Raw genomic sequence first — 18,621 nt, forward strand, 5'->3', positions numbered from 1 at the left:
GTAGATGCTACTGGTCATGATCATTATCACATTACCACTGTGCTGTGCGTTCCATGACATTTGGCATGTCAGTGTAAAAGAGCGATAAAGAACAAGGTAATGTTACAGAACTGTTATTTACATAGCTGGGATCTCACCAGCATTAAATAGACTCAGAGAAATCGCTTAGTCCTATTTAAAGTTAACTTAAGCCCTCTCTGGGCAGGAATAGTTTCTCAGGGGGACGTCTGTGAAAAATGTTTCACACTTCTACTCAGTGATAAAACTCTTGCATCTAGACTGCAATTGAGAAAACAGGAGGACCAGTGAGTTTCTTGGCTTTCTCGGTCACATGACATCGCGTTCAGTAGCTCCTCTATTTCCACTCGCTGTTGTGTTTACGTGGATCTCCATGGAAATGCGCGCCCAAAGTGTAATTATGGTGCGTGGCAGTGGACAAATAGCTTTTTTATTAAATGTGAGGTGATGAAACACAGAGATGTGAGTCTGGACTGGACTAAAATTACCTTACGACCACAGAGTTTAGCGAAAAACAGTAGGTAACTCAGCCTGTAATTTTCTCAGAGGACGTCTGAGAAAAACACATACGTGGTCATTCCGGACAGGAATAAAATCACAGAGGATCCCCCATAAAAAAGAAAACTACCCCACGCCCCCCTGAAAAACTAATCCTGTCCGGATAGAACTTTACAGTGTGAACACAAAAAGTACAGGGCTCAGTGGCAGCTGATTCTCAATCAGGGTTAGTTTAATAGCACTGAGTTTGGTTAGTTTTAAAAGAGCTACATGTGAAAACCTCCATGAATGACTATAAAAACTAATCTCAAGATATATGGAACATGTTAGAAGTGCCACTACTTTAACTAATATGAGTTAACAGCCTGTTGCTTTCCTCTGTGTTCCTTAATAACAGGCCTTAGTTTTTAACATGCCACAATTCCACACTCGAGACATTCTGTCATTCGCTTGGACTGACTGGGATAGCCCTGGCAATAAAAAAACACTGTTTATTTCCTTTACTACTTCACTGACCTAAACTTACAGTGACCTGCGGTGCACTTTCATCCCAGAGAACAGAATAGAATAGAACATTTATTGTTCAACAAATTGGACAATCTTTGACATCCCTGTACAATTGTATAGTCTATAGAAGGGTTTTCTAGAAAAAAAAGTTTTCTAATATATTCATTAAATTATGCTTGATATTCTATTATACAAAAACTGTATTTTGAACATAGAAGAGGAAACATGTTAATTGTTTTCTGTACATTTGAAATGTTTACTATTAAGAATATCTAGGTGATATTAGCTTGAAATACTTTGCAGTCCTTAACCCCAGACAATAAATCATCTACCCTGTTACCCTTCACAAGTTAAACAGAGTGTTTATATAGGAGTCACTAACTGAGTCATAATTACAGATTTATGCTCTAAAAGAAACTGTTATAATAGGAAATGGGAGTCTGGAATACATGAAATGTTAAAATTAGCTTGGACCCAAACTGCTCAAAAAAAATCATATCCCTTTTTTAAAAGTCACAGGTCATGTTGTTGCTTTTCATGGTGGTGGTGTGTTAATGTGCGTGGTGCTGGTACGAGAGGATCAGACATGGCAGTGCTGCTGGAGTTTTTCGTCTTTAGTTTTGATTGCTGCACGCATTGTGACACATACTGTGGCATTGTCTCTATAAGCTTCTGCATTGTCACAAGATTTATTTCAATCCAGTGCTGCATTCATTTTTCAGCAAGATCTTGCAGCATTGATGATGGTAGAGTCTGACCTCTGCAAAAAGCCTTCTCCAGCACATCCCAAAGATTCTCAATGAGGTTTAGGTCCCCAGATCATTTGCTTAGTTAAATTTAGGTGGCCACTTTTTTGGCCAGGCAGTGTATTTAACCAGTACATATTTCAATGGGGGAAAAAAGAGTGGTACATAAAAGTGACACTGTCTGAAATTTTCCAAAACAGAGCCTGAAAAGGCCAATTCCAAAACCTTAAAACTTGACTCATTTTAATTGTACACACACCCAGCCTACGAGCAAATGACTTTCAACAATTTTAAAGCTGCACTGTGGTCAAATGCAATGGCCTCTTAGGGAGAATATGGTGGAGATGATAATTGCAGCAAGTTTTTTTGCCATAATTTTTGTTAGAAGAATTTACTCAATGAAGCAAAGAGTCGCAGGAATCAGATCAGCTTGATGTTTATTGAAGCGCATATGCATATGGAGGTCGAATCACCAATTAGCGAATTTCGATCTGATTACAGGCATCTTCAGACAGTTCTTTATACCTCAAAATAAGGAAGTTACAGGTACAAAAAAAGAAGTTAATTCGGTCCATAGCCTTGCTGCCCCTACGTCGACCTATGGACAACTCTCTTTTTCCCAAAAGTTGATTTTGCAGTGTAAGCATGGATTTACAGATATTTATGTCTGAATAGCTAATGTCTGCTCCTCCACAGTCAGGGGTTTTTCTAACTTCCCTTTCGGTAAAAGTCAGTCAACCTTACTTTAGCACAGAGTTCAAGACACAGATCAAAAGTTCAATCACATAGTATGATCATACATAGAATTCAAACACATATTCAATTATACATAGAGTTCAATATTAATAATTCATAGTATATTTAACCATTCATAGAACAGGAGCTTAATCACATATTTGAGTATAACTAGTTTTTTTTTCCTCTAACAATTTTGCATCAGGAACACTGGAAATAGTATCCAAAATTATTGGATGGGGCACCTTCATTCAAAGAACACAGTTCCACTGCTCCACAGCTCAGTGCCTTGAGGCTTTATATACAGTGGCTTGCACAAGTATTCATTCACTTGAGCTTTTTCACATTTTATCACCTTACAACCACTAAATTAAATGCATTTTATTAGGATTTAAAGTGATAGACCAACACAAAATAGCACATAATTGTGAAGTGGAATGAAAAAGACACTTGGTTATAAATAAAAGGGAAGCTGTTCAGAGGAATCTTGAAAGTACAGGGCAATCCTGAAAGAAAACCTGTTGGAGCCTGCAAAAGTAGATTCACCTTCCAGCAAGACAATGAGCCTAAACTGCAGCGAAATGTGGCTCAACCAAGTATTGATATAGATGGCCTGAATACTTTTGCCCATCACATTTATCAGGCCTCGCTCCAACTCTAATACTCAACCAGTGTTCAACCTCACTCACTTAAAATAACACCCCACAATGAATGAAAGTTTGAAAGTCTAGTGGGCATTCCCAAGCCGCCCTCTGATGTAACATTTTTATAATCAGTTTAAATACTGCTGACCCGTTACTTTTGGCATTTACAGTGCAAAATCACATATCTATCTACATGATAAATGGCCTGCAAAAGAAAATAAGTAAGTCATTTTTTTAGTGTGCTGTCAAAAGAAAAGGATGTTGAGAAGCAAATCGGAATACATCTTTGATCTTCCAGCTTTGTCTGACAAAAAAGCATCATGTAACAAAGTGCCTGAGGATTATCTCTCTGGTCTGGTCATGTCATGCTTTTTTTGGGCCTTTAGGATAGTAGCTGATGAGTTGGGTGTCACTCATTGGCATATCATACATGTGATAACAAGAGTGATATTAATGGTATAAAATAAGATATAACGTTCCAGTCCCATTATGTCCACCTTATACACATATATATGAGCCTGTTTAAGCTGTACAGGCACGGTGCCCAGAACAATGCTACTGTACGTCCATAATTCAAAGGAAGAATTAGCATGGAAGGACAGGAAAGACAAGAGGCTTTAACTTTTCCACAAAGAAGAATACTGAAGATTCTCTTCAAGCGCTGGACTAAATTGAATCTGCTTTTTATAGAAATGAAATCTCTTTGTAGCCATAGTGACCAGATAGCTGGGAAGCTGATGAGAGCCAGCTGCCGTCCATAAAGCTGACTATCATTTCTCTGCGTTCTGGGAGCTGGTCTCTTGGCCAGTGCTTTCTGCACTTCAGTCCATATCCTGAAATGACCTGTTGGGGAGTAGTAAAGTGCTCCATTTTACATCTTAAAAGTTACTTTTTATAATAATATAATGTGAATATTTTTATTAAATTTATATAATTTTATTTTTAAAACATTCCATTTTCTTTCCAATTTACACGGCCAATTACCCAACGCACTCATTAGGACTCCCCCTCTCACTAGTGATGCCCCAACGGCAGGAGGGTAAAGACTAGCCCATGCCTCCTCCGGTACATGTGAAGTCAGCCACCGCCTCTTTTTGAACTGATGCTGATGTAGCATTGCCGAGTAGTATCACAACGCGCTCAGAGAAAGGGCAGCGACTCGGTTCTGATACATCAGCTCACAGACGCCTTGCGCTGCGGACATCACCGTTCAGAGCCATTTAACCATCCAGAGAGCGCAAGGCCAACTGTAAACCGGTAATCTGCTGATAATGTGAATATAAATGCTCTAACTGCCCTTGCTCTATAAAAAGGCTCTCAGAGGCTACTTCTTGGAAGTGCATCTCTTGGTGAGAGATTTTTGACTGCTAGACGTGCCTCTACGAAATACTCAGAGATGCCGAATAGTTGTTTTAACGAATTGCCTGCCAAATAAGCCATCCATCAGCCAACCACCATCTCCTTAGTTTGTAGTGGTGTCATGAACAAGAAACCTGGACTGCTATAGACTGTACCCATATTGTGTTCAGTAACAAATCCAGGTTCTGTTTGCGATACGATAACAATCTGATTTGTGTATGGTGGCCTTATGGTGAGCATCTTAATCCTACCGTTACTGTGGAGTGAAACACTGCCCCAACGGCAGCTGTGATGATCTTTTTTAAAATCTAGGAAATTCAGGATTAGATGTTCTTTACCCATTTTACATATTTTTAAAGCATGACTCTCAAACATTAATGCTCCATGCTTTGATACATGCATTCCCTTCAAATTCTTCACGTTTAATTTTAGAGTGCCCCTGTAGTAAGGACATCTCAGAGAAGCTTGTTATTATGCAACACGACAGTGCATATTACAGCCATGCCTGGTGCTGGGTGGACTGCCCTACCCACAATCCCATGACAACCCACTGTGAAGCGCTGCCAGTGAGAGCATAATAAACAGGTAGAAAGACATCTGCTAAGGATTTCAGCACTCAGAGTGAAGTAATGCAGGGATTCTCTCTGCATTTCATGCAGTAGTTTCATATTCAGAATGCTGCCTGAATATTGAGTTTCACTGATTTTTGGTCACTTTTTAAGCATTGCCACAGCCAGAGTCCCTCAGTCCTGATCAAATATCATATCTATAATATGTTTAGTTGTATATAAAAGTATTTTGAGGACTATACTGTATTCAAGCTTTAGCTCCGAGTGCCACCATTACTCCTGGCGCCAGCTGCTACGCTATGTATATGTAGCCTCCTCATAGCGTAGCAGCTGGTGCCAGGAGTAATGGCGGGGCTCAGAGCTGAAGCTCGCATTTTGGGATGTAAACACTGGTTTTTAATAAGGTTCTTGTGCACTTTTTAAGTTATTAATGCCTTGTTTTAAATGTCAGGGCTCTCCGGATTCTAGCAAGGAGGTGTGGAGACACTTTGAGATGGGTAACGGTGGAAAAAGCGATTTATCAGGGCAAATTATGTCAAATTATTGTCACCCAGTCTGAAAAAAATTCTGGATCTCGGAACGCTGTGGGAGAACGGAGGTGTGCGATTCATCAAAGGTAAATACTTTTTATCATGTTTTACTACACCAAAAGTCCATTTTACATCGCAGTTCTCCTTTAAGTAGATGCATCAAAAGTAGTTTCTAGAATAGGCCTTTAGCCTCAATGTTCTTTTATGGTTTCTGTAGTAAAGGCAGATAACAATTTAGATAAACAAATGGTTCTTTGCATGATTAGGTTCCTTGCAATGTGTCACTGTTTTAATTTTTAATTTTATGAATGTTACTGTTAACTTTCCATAACATTAGTATTCATTTAGCTAAAAACGTTTTGTGAGAAACTTGCTTTTCGAAACATTGCAAAATGTTCTTATGATGTTCTTTGTTGCGCTGGGATAGTAGCCCTGATGTACTAGTATGCGCATGTGCAAGTGTGCATTTCCATACCAGATTATTCTATTTTATTTTTAAATGCAAAAGAAGGGTGGCCTCCTTTGACAGTCAACTTGTTTGTTTAATTTAGTATAGTATAGTATAGTATAGTATAGTAAAGTATAGCAATTAGTATTTTTGCTGCAGGCTATCAAATGTATTGTCATGTTGAATCATTTGGCTTCTTCTGATGATACAATATTATCTATCTTATCATTCTTACACTTTAAATTTATAAACTAACAGTGTACAAACACTAATGTACTGTAGTTATTTCCACTTCTCTGCAGTGTTTCACAAAGAGCCTCACAGCATGAAGCTTTAGTGTAAAGTGTCTTTTCATTTCCAGCCATTTAACCCAATATTCCTAATAAATTCAGAAAATTCCAGGCATATATCCTCATTTTCCAGTACTTATAACCTCGCTCAGACACCCCAGAAGACTTTATGACAATAACACTGATGAGGAAAGGCAGGATGGGTTTCATATTTTCAGTGCAGGGCCTCACTGCAGCATGATGAATGCTAACAAGGCAGTAAGCTTTAGCCATTAGCGAGTTTTAAAATCATACTCTCAGGCTATAGAGCTGCAATTTTTTCATATCCTGTTTGGTGTGAGTTGGTAAATGTAAGGCTTGAGGACTTTTTTTCTGTGCTCTATCCATCATCCTCCAATCCCTCTGTTCCAGCTCTCGAGGCTTAACAGCCTCCAAGCTAAACACATGCTAGCTGCAGGGCTAGCGTCCTCACAGAGAGCTGCCTAATAGAGAGAGGAGGGGAAATTTACAGAGCCACATCCAAACATAGCCTGAGAGAGAGAGAGAGAGAGAGAGAGCAAAGAGAGAGTAAATGAGAGAGAGAGAGAAAGAGAGAGAGTATCAAAATATCAATAAACCATCATCCAAAAATAAATACACATGTAAAATATAAGCACTGAGTGCTTAATAATCATTACATCAAGACCACAGTAAAATGTTCATAGCAGCTCTACTACAAAAAATAGCTTGCCTTCTTTTACTGAGCACACAGCCTCCTCGAAACACCACCCAGCTTAAACTGGTCAAGGTCATTCATACTTTCATAAAGTCGTATGAAAATTAGTATTGCATCATAGTCTGTTTCCTGTTTAATTTATTTTGGTTTTTTTCTGCTTGTGTAAACTAAGGATGACAGAAAAAGAGAAAAAGTGCCTGTGCATCAAGAGAGATAAAGTGCATGTGCATTAGAGAGAGAGAGAAAGAGAGAGTGTGTACCTGTGCATCAGAGAGAGAGAGAGAGAGAAAATACCTGTGCATCAGAGAGAGAGAGAGAGAGAAAATACCTGTGCATCAGAGAGAGAGCTAACGAAAGTGCCTGTGCATCAGAGAGAGAGAGAGAGAGAGAAAGAGAAAGAGTCTGTATTAGAGAGAGAGAGACAGAGCAAGAGATAGAGAGAGGAAGAGAGAAGGAGGAGGTGCCTGTGATTCAGAGAGAGAAAGAGAAAGCACCTGTATATTAAAGAAAGAGAGGGAAAGAGAGAGCAGGAGAGAGAGAGAGAGAGAGAGAAGGTGCCTGTGAATCAGAGAGCGAAACTAACATGCATGACAGAGAAAGAAGAAATAAAGAAAGTGCCTGTGCATCAGAGATATAGAGAACAAGTGCCTGTGCAATAGAGAGAGAGAGAGAGCTTTGTTTAATAGTTATTTATTCCTGGGTATCTCTGATACTCTCTCTGCTTTTGCCTACTATACACCATTAACACCAAGCGCATTGGGTACCACACACTCTAAAAAACAGAGGTACGATATGAGTACTTTTTTGTACTCAAAGGTACACTCTTCATAATTGTACCCTCCAAGGTACAATATTGGTCTTTACAGGGTCAGATTTGTTCCCTCTGAAGTACAAAGTAATTTTTAACAGCAATAAGTACAAATTTGTACCATTTAACCAAACAAAAGGTACATTCAGTATTCTGTATCACTGTACTAATTAACAATATATATTTTAATTGCACATTTTTTATTTGAAAGCCAGTCAATTTTGCATCATCAAGTTTTTGAGCCATATTTAGTTGATGATAATGTTTATAATCTTTATAATCTTTACTGGCACAAAAACCATGGGTACAAAAAAGAACTTTCATGGAAAGGTACTTTTTTGTACCTCAATATAAGGTACAGCCCCAGCGACAAGCTTTGTACTCTTTTAAGTACAAATCTGTACTTACTTTTCTTAGAGTGCAGCAACTACTTAGCAAAACCTAACCAACCTATGTACCCACCACTGCCTGGAAGAGAGAGTAAATTAAGTTGTTACTGCTGTTATTTAATGTGTTTAAAGTTTTTGAGTGTAATTTCAGGATAATGTCCTGTTTTACTAACAAAATAATATCAGTCCATTTTGACAAAAGGTCTCTGTCATAATTAGCAGAGTATTTGTTATTGCCAAAAATAATAAAAATTATGCTCTTTTTCTTTTATAAAAATGAAGGCGTATGGGTCACTAAGCGAATAGCAAATAATAGTTTAAAATTAGTAAAATGTTGCTTAAGTTGATCTTTTATAACATTGATGATACTTTATGTATTCATTTCATTTATGAACCAGCTATAATGGGCCAAACTGAGGGGTTATTTTCATCCAGACACCTAACATGAGTTAGCTGATTGATCTAATCTACTGATAAGCTAATATTACATTTGTTCAGGCTTCTATGCAAAATTCTGCATGTTATTATTTTTTCCTATTATCTTGTCCTCTCCAGTTTCAGAGAGATACATGCACATGTTCCCACACATGTATGCCTGCAGCTATATGAGTATGGAGCTCATCACCAGTGGGAGAGATGGCCAAAGCGCTCTGAGGCAAAACATCTGTGCCCCACATCTCTGATACATCCTCAAAACAGCGTATTGTTCAGCGGGAAATCACCCTGACACATCTATCACACATCCATAAAAACACAAAGCCCAAATGCAACAACTGGATCCTAATCAAAACCTCTGTGAACAGCAGAATCTTCTTAATGACTGTAAAAGGAAAATCTGGTTTCAACCTTTCCCACATCTAAGGTCATATTCTAATGATCTATGTCTAAAGTGCTTTTTGTCTAGAAATGCGATCTCTCCCTGAGGTGGCCACAGTGACCCAATAGCAGGTCAGACAGAGAATATGACTACAATAACAGCAGTGCCGTGCGCTCAGTGGTTAACGAGTCATGGAAAGTATCTGCTGAAGCATGAAGGAAACTACCCTGATTTACACATCATGATCTGACACACTAAATCAGTAAACCCTGCAGCATGCAGCTGCTGAAATGTGGGAGAATTGAGTTCTGTAAGACGGTGGTTTGCTCAGCATCCAATGTCAATATAGAAGCAGGTGGGCCTGTGGACCTGAAAAACTGAAGTTTTATCTGTTTCCATCAGAAATTACATACGACATGTAGATCAGCTGAACCATAGATTTATGTTGCAGTCTTTGACAATGTCTGTCATACTGTTTTCTAATAATTATTAAGCCCTTAACAGGCATTGTAACCACATGGTAGACCTTACTCAAACTTGATCAAACTACTGTAAAAAAAAGCTGTTTGACCATATTCCCCCTCATTGTCCTCAAAGAGTGTGTAGGAGTGATTAAATTCACTGAGTTGAACTGCATAAAAGGTCTGAAAATTGTCTGAAAGCTGATCCAAAGACATGTATTTAGTAAATTAGCATGATTTAGCTCTCTAGACCTTGACATCAAATTACACAAAAAAAACTAAACAGGAAGATTGAACACAAGAAAATAACTAATTTCAATCTTCTCAGATCCCAGAAGATGTGTTGGTACACAAGGTTCGGGCAGATTCTCATATTATACTCAGCAATCGTGTGTTTGCACATGTGGCTCAGGCAGATTCCCATATTGTATTTGGCAATTGGAGTGTTTGCAAATGTGGCTCAGGCAGATTCCCATATTATACTCGGCAATTGGGCCATTTGCACATGTGGGCTGGACTGATTCACATATTATACTCGGCAATCGGGGTGTCTGCACATGGGGCTCAGGCAGATTCCCATATTGTACTCGGCAATCGGAGTGTTTGCACATGTGGCTTAGGCAGATTTCCATACTATACTTGTGTTTGCACATGTGGCTCAGGCAGATTCCCATATTATAGTCGGCAACTGGGGTGTTGGCACATATAGCACTCTTCCTGGATGTGAGCCGAGCATTTGGGCCAGAATCAGGCCTAGATTCAAACTGGAGCCAGTCTGATGCAACTTAGCCTCAGTGTGTTGTATTCGGCCTGGTATTTGTCTGTGTGTTTTTTGCAACCTGGGTTAGTTCTACTAATCTATCTGTTGCATTCCTACTGGTCCCTCAATTCTGAACTTTTAACACATTTAAATTACAGCTGCCAGTGTTAAATTAAAGTCAGAAAATGAAATAGTACTGTAGAGAAAACTCAGAGAAAGTTAACATGCCCTTTTATGTTTACAGGGTTGCACACCAGTCTTCCAAATAACTACGAGACAAAGCAGGCGACAGTGGACATTCTTGCCATAGCTGGACTGTGCCATCCCTGAAGCTGCCTGGAGTAAAGAGCATAGACCCATCCAGCTTTGACCACATGCAGAGGATGTTGTGCAGAAAAGCTCTTCTGAGGCCAGTCGGCGAGCTCCAGAGGTCCTGGGGCCACAAGCTCTTCACTGCAACACAGCTTGTTTAAAGTCTGTGACTGGGCCCACTGATATGTTTACATTCTGAGAGAACACTCGCGCTAGTCCATTAATGATAATGCCTCACTTTTAGTCTTGAAAGCAAACAAGGCCATTGGAAAGAGTGTTTAAGACAGTGCCGATGTAGGTGGCATGATCGTTATACTGATCTCATGATCTTCAGTTAAAGAAGAGCATTATTTTCCCTTTGTATCTAAACAGTAAAGGTATATAAAAATGTATATACTGTAGCAATAGTCACCAGCATTTCTGGATTGTGTGGACCTATGGCTTCTTCTTTGCATCATACAGCTTTATCTTCATTGGTGGATTGCATGGCAACCTGTGATCACAGACAAATGACAATATTTCTAGAAGTATTTCTGAGCCCATGCAAAGATTTCCAGTGCAGAATGTGGCCTGTTTTTAATGCAGTGCCACCTGAGGGCCAGAATATCAGCAGCATCCAATATTGACCATCAGCCTTGTCACGTACACAGAGGGATTTCTTCAAATTCTCTAAACATGTTGATGATTATATGTACTTTAGATGGTGGGATATCCAAATTCTTCTCAATTTTTGTTGGGTAACATTTTTCACTGTCTGTGAACATGGTTCACCGGGCAATTGACAAATGAAGGGTAAAAAGTACATTTTTAATTGAAGACGGAAACGTTCTAGATTGTGTTAAGAAATGTTTTAATTTTTTAATCTTTGAATGATATGTCTTTAATCTGTGTTCACAGGTTGCAAATGTTCCTGAGCCCATGCAATAAATTCCAGTACAGAATCACAGCTTTTTTAAAGCAGTTTGAAGATCACCAGTCAGCCGTGCACACAGGGTTTTCACCAGATTTTATTAATCTTTTGATGATATTATGCACTGCAGGTGGTGGGACACCTAAATTTCTCACAAGCTTACATTGAGTAACATTTTTCTGAAATTATTTCACAATGTTATGACAAGTTTTATCAGATAATAAATCTCTTCCTAAAATGCTTTTTTTAATGAAATTTGAAAATGTAAGTTTCATTGTGTTTTTTGCTGTTCAGTTATGACCCAAAAGATCAGATCAATTTGACCTGCTGTGTAAATGTAGCTGAAGTCTTTGTGGTATAAGAGGTAAAGAAGTCCTCCGAAGTTGTTATGTTTTTATGGTGAGTTTATATGGAGGGGTCGATTACAGAAAAGATAAATACCCTTTACTGTTAACTCATTTAGCATATCTCCTGAAACAAACTAGGTCTGCTTTTACCTCTGCTGGATCACAACAACTCAAGGCCACTTAAAACAAGCATCTTGGTGGTTCTTCATGACCTCGCCAGCTGCTAGTTTCAGCTTAATGCCCCTGTAAAAGCTGAATGCTGCAGCTTGTTCCATGAGCTCATCTAAATTGTTAGTGACTTATAAAGAAATGACTGAAATAGCAGATAGCACTTTGAGCTTTTCTGATCTCAGAGAGGTTGAGAGCTTTTTTGATCAAAAGGTTGAGAGCAGAGATCAACACACTCTGTCCTTTTGCAAAATGGAGGCAATGAACATATGTTATTGCTTTATTGAGTCATTTTACCAGCACTTCTGGACAGTGTGCATCACTTCCCTTAGGGTTTGTTTTTTAGATGCATTTTGTCTTGCTAAGCTGCACTGCCAACGGTGATTCACATTAATGATGCTTTAGAGACAGTTTCTCAGACAGAAATTAAGACTAGCCTTGGACTACACAGCATTTTGAATGGAGCTTTTTTGAGTATTTTTATTAAAGCAGTATATCAATAATCTTTCCAAATGTACATTTGTGGTGAAATTATGATAAAGAGCTAATCCAGGCAAAAGGTAATAGAAATATGTATTTTTTTCTGGAAAGCACATTAAGTATCATAAGCCCAATGACAGTAGAGCTATAATATAACAGTGCAAACATATATAAATATTCATATGCCATGTTTTACATCTGTTTAACACTTTGCCTTGATAATAACATAGGGTATATATATATATATATATATATATATATATATATATATATATATATATATATATATATATTTGTTGAGTTGACTTTTTGACACAGTGTATTTTTTTATTTACTGTTACATTTTGATGTGTCAGTGACAGTGTGTAATGACCCTGCTTAATTTTTCATTTTATTTTTATTATTTTGCTGATACATTGTTGTTGATTTGATGTATTGTTTAGCTATTAATATGTGGCTAAAATCATGGCTTATATTATATACCATCAGATATGTATAGTAACTACTAGAACTACTTACATTTCTTATCTGCTGCATCGTTACTTGTTACAATTAAAAATGTTAGAATAGAAATTCTCTGACATTATCACTAAAGCCAGAGAGGTAGATTTTCTGCACTGTCACTGGATTTGCAAATCCAGCAATAAATCAAGCTTTCTTATAAAAAAATCGCCCATGGTCCCGTTCTGCCTTTCACTCCGAGAACTTACCACTGCTTTCTGTAATATCTACCTAACACAGTCCTGTACTTTTACTTTCAGTACTTGAGTAATACCTTTCAGAATAAACTAATTGCAATACTCAAGTACAAAAACACACAAATATTTTAGTACTTCTGCTTAAATGTGGATCTTAAAAACACTTCAATGTTTACTCAAGTGACTTGCACTTTTAATCTGGGTCTCTAGTACTTTATACACGTCTGCTTTTAAATAACGCTTTGACTCCAAGTGGTTTGAGGGTTTGAGGAATTATAAACGAAGTCCATTACATGATGCAAATACCCAGTATCTTCAAAAATGGCAGTTTTACAGGTGATGGAAATTACCTGTCTTAACTTTCAATGCTAGACAGTATTGAAATTTCAGTAATTTTGGAGCATTTCTGTTGGTCCACTCATCATGCAAAAATAAGGAATGAAACTGACAGTGTGTGGTGACCCAAACCAGAAATGTATTTTTTTTTTTTGCTGATACATTGGTGTTAATTGGTGTCTTGTTTAGCTATTAATATGTGACCAAACTCTTGGCTGCTATTATATATCATGCATGCTGGATGTCTGGTCTCATGTATCATACATGATCAAACAAGCTCTGTGTAGAAACAGCCCAGGCTCTAAATTGGACATCATGATCTCATGCAGTGACCAAAAACATCCTCCAGGGAGAAATGGCACAAGATAACTGTGAGAGTGTGTTTCTCCATCAGTGGCTGCTCACAATTATCTAACAGACTGATATAACTGACCCTCCTCCTCCTCCCCCAGCTCTGGACAGCCTCTCCAGCTCTCTGCCTCTGTGTGGCTGTGCTGGTAAAGAGATGGGGACTTGATGTTAGAAGCAATTAAAGGAGTGTCTCTCTCTGCAGGCAGGAGTGGCCGGGCTTCCACTGCACCTTAATGTCCGACCAGTCCTCCAGCTGTCTGATCTCAGAGCTGCTCCAACCCTCCTCCTGCATCTGCCTGCCATGACTGCTCCTCTTCATCTCCCAGCTCTGCTCGGTAAGACTCTTTATACAGTTTCAACATTCAGACGCTTTTAACTTTTAGCTTTTTCCCTACAGAGTTGAGTTTTAAGCTCATCTCGTTCAGCGTGGACTTTCTGAATCACTTTTTCTGAGGAAAAACTTCTCACTTTTCCTTTTTTTCCTCCGTTCTGAGGAACTGTTTGATGTTTCCAGCATTAAAGCAGCTCTAAATCTTCTGGAAACTCCTGTCAGGAGCGGTTGTCTCTGAGTTTGCTGTGTTTTTGAGTTTATTGCGAGTATATTTTGAGTATGTTTAGTTTTGTTTCTCAGCTGCAGCTCTGCTGGTCGCGGTGGAGGCTCAGCTCCAGCTGCTGCCCGGCTCCTGCAGCTTCGACCAGGACACATGCGGATACACGTCGGACCCAGCGTTCGCCTCATGGACGGTCAACGATGAAGGTAATTAAAAAAACATGTATAAAAGATGTTTAGATTCAGTTTAATCCGCGGGTAGCTCGAGCTTACTGTTGCTACTGAGAAAAAAAGTTTTTTTTGAGCTGCTGCTGCACTGTCTTTGAGGTACAGAAGCTGCAGTGAGTGGGACACTGGGCTGTTACGATACCAATACTGACATACCTGTATCACAATACCCGATACCAAATGATACTATATATGAAAAAAAAAAAATAATAATAATAAAAAAAATATATATATATACTATTTGCACCTTAGTAAAAATGTGTACTATTACTAAAATATTTTTATGGAAGTCAATGTAATCCCATTTTATTTTGGTCCATTTATCGTAGCATTTGGACATAATTTAAAAAAAACAACTGCCAGATTTAAATTATGGAAAAGTGAAAATCAACAAAAACATAACTTTAGAAACTATGGTCGCTCTTATACTCACACCTACATAATGAATTTACAATAAACTACAATAGGTGTTTTAAAATCTTATAACCAATTTACCCACATGATTAATCTTTATTCTGAAGTTCACAGAATAAAAGAGGCATTGCTTATCTACCATATTAATGTATAAATCCCGGCCTCCACCTTGATAGTTAACTATATTTTTTACCAGCAAATAAAGTGTTTCCAAATATTAGAATATACTGCACTGCAAAGATTTAAATTAAGGGGTGAAATTAGCCTAACTGGGTGCAAATACTCACTTCCTTATTATTATTATTATTATTATTATTAATAAACATTAGCATAAAATTAAATTTTAAATACAGTTTAAGTGCAGCTTCTAGATTATTAAGTAACTTAAAAAAAATACATATTCCTAAGGATAATTAGCAACTAGAAAAGATAAGACAATACAGTCTAATATTCATTCATTTGCATGTAAAAACATGCAAGCCAAACTCTAAAATAGATTTCCAGTCCTCCTTGAGAACTTGAATTAGCTTCACCATGTTCAGGTCCTTGCATGCTGTTCCAGGCATGCCATATTAGCCGCATGGTCTTTCCTAGTCATTTTGGTAGCTTAGGGGTCATTTTCCAACAATTTAGTCGTTCCAAAGAAAAGTCAAAGTTCAATAAGCCGCAAAATATGTTTGGGGGAAATGAGCAGCGGGAAATTCCTAAAAGGGATTTTTTTTAAAGGGAGCAGTAACTGGGCTAAAGCACGTCTGCTATATTACTACTTTAATCCTTTTCGCTATTACATTACATTACATTACATTACATTACATTTGGCAGACGCTTTTGTCCGAAGCGACTTACAATAGTCAAGTACAATGTAAAATGAGTTTAAAGGTAAAACATCTTTGGATAGGGATAAAAGGAGGTCAAATGGGAATAATAGGATAGAGGAGTGAAGGAGGGGAAGAAGGAAATGAGGTTAGAAGTAGTTAGTGTGTTAGAGGTGTTAAGAGAGTAAGTGCTCTTTGAAGAGCTCTGTTTTCAGGAGTATTTAAAGATAGTGAGAGATTCTCCTGATCTGGTAGTAGAAGGTAGTTTGTTCCACCATTGGGGAACTCTGTATGAGAACAGTCTGGATTGCTTTGTGTGAGTGTTTGGTAAAGCGAGGCGACGTTCATTGGAGGAGCGCAGCGGCCGGGAGCTAGCGTAAGCTTTCAGGAGCGAGTGCAGGTAGGAAGGAGCCTGTTCTGTCATCACCTTGTAGGCGACTGTAAGAGCTTTGAATTTGATGCGAGCATCAACTGGTAGCCAATGGAGCTCAATGAGCAGCGGGGTGACATGTGCCCGTTTTGGCTGGGGCCAGTGCCAGTCACAAATTTGAACACACAGCACCTTATTTAATGTTTTCCTTTATTTTTAATATTTTCGATGTTGTAGATTAATAGTGAAGACATTAAAACTATGAAGGAACGTGTATGCAATTATTTTGCACACAAAAAAGTGTTAAACAAGCCAAACTATGTTTTATACTTTAAATTTGTCTGAATAGCATATTTAGCTTTTTATCTCAGTGTCTTCATGACGTAGAGTCACCTGGAATAGTTTTCTCAGTATCTTGAAGGAGTTCCTGGAGGTGCTGAACAACAGTTGCTGCTTTTCCTTCATGCTGTGAAGCTCCAGCTTGTTTTGATGCACTTTTGACCGGTATTGTATAACTGAACTTTTGACGTAGCAGCATCAATACTCTTTGTTTACCTAGCTGTCACACTACTACACTACACTACGCCGATATACCCATACTGCACTGTTTTGTTTGTTTACATGGTGTGATGGAAGTTATAACAAATTCACAGTAAATTCACTATATGCACAAATTCTATACATATTAAATACATGCACTACATATTATCTACAGTCTGCACCTTAATCACACATTTACATACTTATATTTATTACATGTATTGTCTGGGTCTATTGCACATATTGAACCTGCACAGTATACTGCAACAGTATTTTGTTGTACTGTACAATCCAGTATCAGTATAATGACAGTAATGTTTGGAAAGTCAGTCAAATGTTGTTTTTCGTCAGATATGTGACTTTGATTTTCAACAAAAAATCAGTATCTGAGCTAAGTTGGGTATAAAAATTCTGTCTTTCTGATGTCAGAATGATCGTGCTTGCTTAGTTGCTTTTTGGGACGGTTTCCCGGACAGGGATTAAGGCTAGTCCTGGACTACACTATATTTGTAATGGATTTTAACTTTTTTTTTTGCATTGGAAGGCAAATGTACAGTATTCCATGACTTGATTTAATCCATGCCGGGAAATCTGTCCCTTTATTGCCTGTTTGGAGTAAAACCAGTATGTTTTAGGTTAGCTAATGGGCATGTGGTTTTCCGTACGATTGGGCGTTAGTGAATTAGCATGCATGTGTGCTAAAGAAATCATTACAAACCACACACTTTAATAAAATTAGCCATTTTTAATCTAAGCAGTTTACTGTTCTAGATTAGCATAGACAGTCATGCTTAAATTGAAAAATACACACCAACTCCTTATTCTGATCCAGCAAATTCCTGCCTTGTATTTTTGCAGATTAAAAATGAGGAGTTGAAGAACTCATATAGAAAGGATCTTATTGTGTTACTCTCTTACTTACTGTGTTACTTGGTAAATCTACTAAATTACCAATTGTAATTGGTAAATCTACTAAAACCCTTTTGACCTAGCAATGGGTGCCCATGCCGTATTGATGCTCAGGGGCAGAAGGCTAGCACATCTGCCAATGTACCCTAGTCAGTCCTAAACTGCACATCATGTTCAGACTCTCATAATGTGAACAGGATTCGTGCCTCGAATCAACAGCCAAACCTCACTAAAGTTCTTGTGACTAAATGCAGTCAAAGCCACAGCAGTGTGAATTTAACATCTTCCAAGAAGATGCTGTGCTGATACTCTAACACTGTTAGGTGCAAGCTCCTTATTATTACCCTTAATATCAAAATGTTTTGATCTATAGTGTACATTTTATTGAGTGAGATCACCTTTTATACAGTATGTCTAGACTTTGCACTGAGACACTCAGTTTGAAAATGTTTTTTATGGCTCAATTAATGCTTACAGGAACTCTCTATTTGAGTTCTGCAACAGATATACTTTTGAGTTTGAAAATCAGGTCTAAAAAACTGTAATTTGATGAAGTGACTGGAATCTAAATTAAAGCCTTTATATAAACTCATGTTAATATAGTTATTGGCCTTCAACTAAGAAATGCAGAAACATGAACATTTGCAAGGTCAGGTTTACTGGATTCAAAGTCAGTGTTGCAGGTGGTCACCCTTCCCTTTTATTGTAATGTGCCTTTATTCTCTTTTCTACTTGTATAAAAGAGGAAATTTTTGAGTTTCATAAAATAATCGCCTCCTAAAGTGTAGCACCTCATTTATAAAGGGGTCCAACTCTTTTCTTTTAAATCTCAGCATGGAAAGCTGGGGTCAGAGCAGCCACACACCAACCCATGAAGCAGAAAAGGTTAAGGGTCTTGC

At 38.1% G+C, this 18,621-nt stretch overlaps 1 protein-coding gene across 2 annotated transcripts in view; it reads left to right on the forward strand.

Moving 5' to 3' along the window:
- Window positions 1-13,954: 13,954 nt before the first annotated feature.
- Window positions 13,955-18,621, forward strand: part of mamdc2a (MAM domain containing 2a) — a 33,003-nt gene continuing 28,336 nt past the window's right edge. Inside the window, exons 1-2 of one of the 2 annotated variants that reach the window (XM_049470221.1) lie at window positions 13,955-14,231; window positions 14,528-14,653. In XM_049470221.1, the coding sequence (XP_049326178.1) occupies window positions 14,198-14,231; window positions 14,528-14,653 (160 nt within the window). In that variant the 5' untranslated portion in view covers window positions 13,955-14,197. The remainder of the gene's footprint in view (window positions 14,232-14,527; window positions 14,654-18,621) is intronic. The other variant, XM_007243952.3, reaches the window with a different exon arrangement.

Source organism: Astyanax mexicanus, chromosome 22 (assembly GCF_023375975.1).
Source record: "Astyanax mexicanus isolate ESR-SI-001 chromosome 22, AstMex3_surface, whole genome shotgun sequence".
Classification (NCBI taxonomy): Eukaryota; Metazoa; Chordata; class Actinopteri; order Characiformes; family Acestrorhamphidae; genus Astyanax; species Astyanax mexicanus.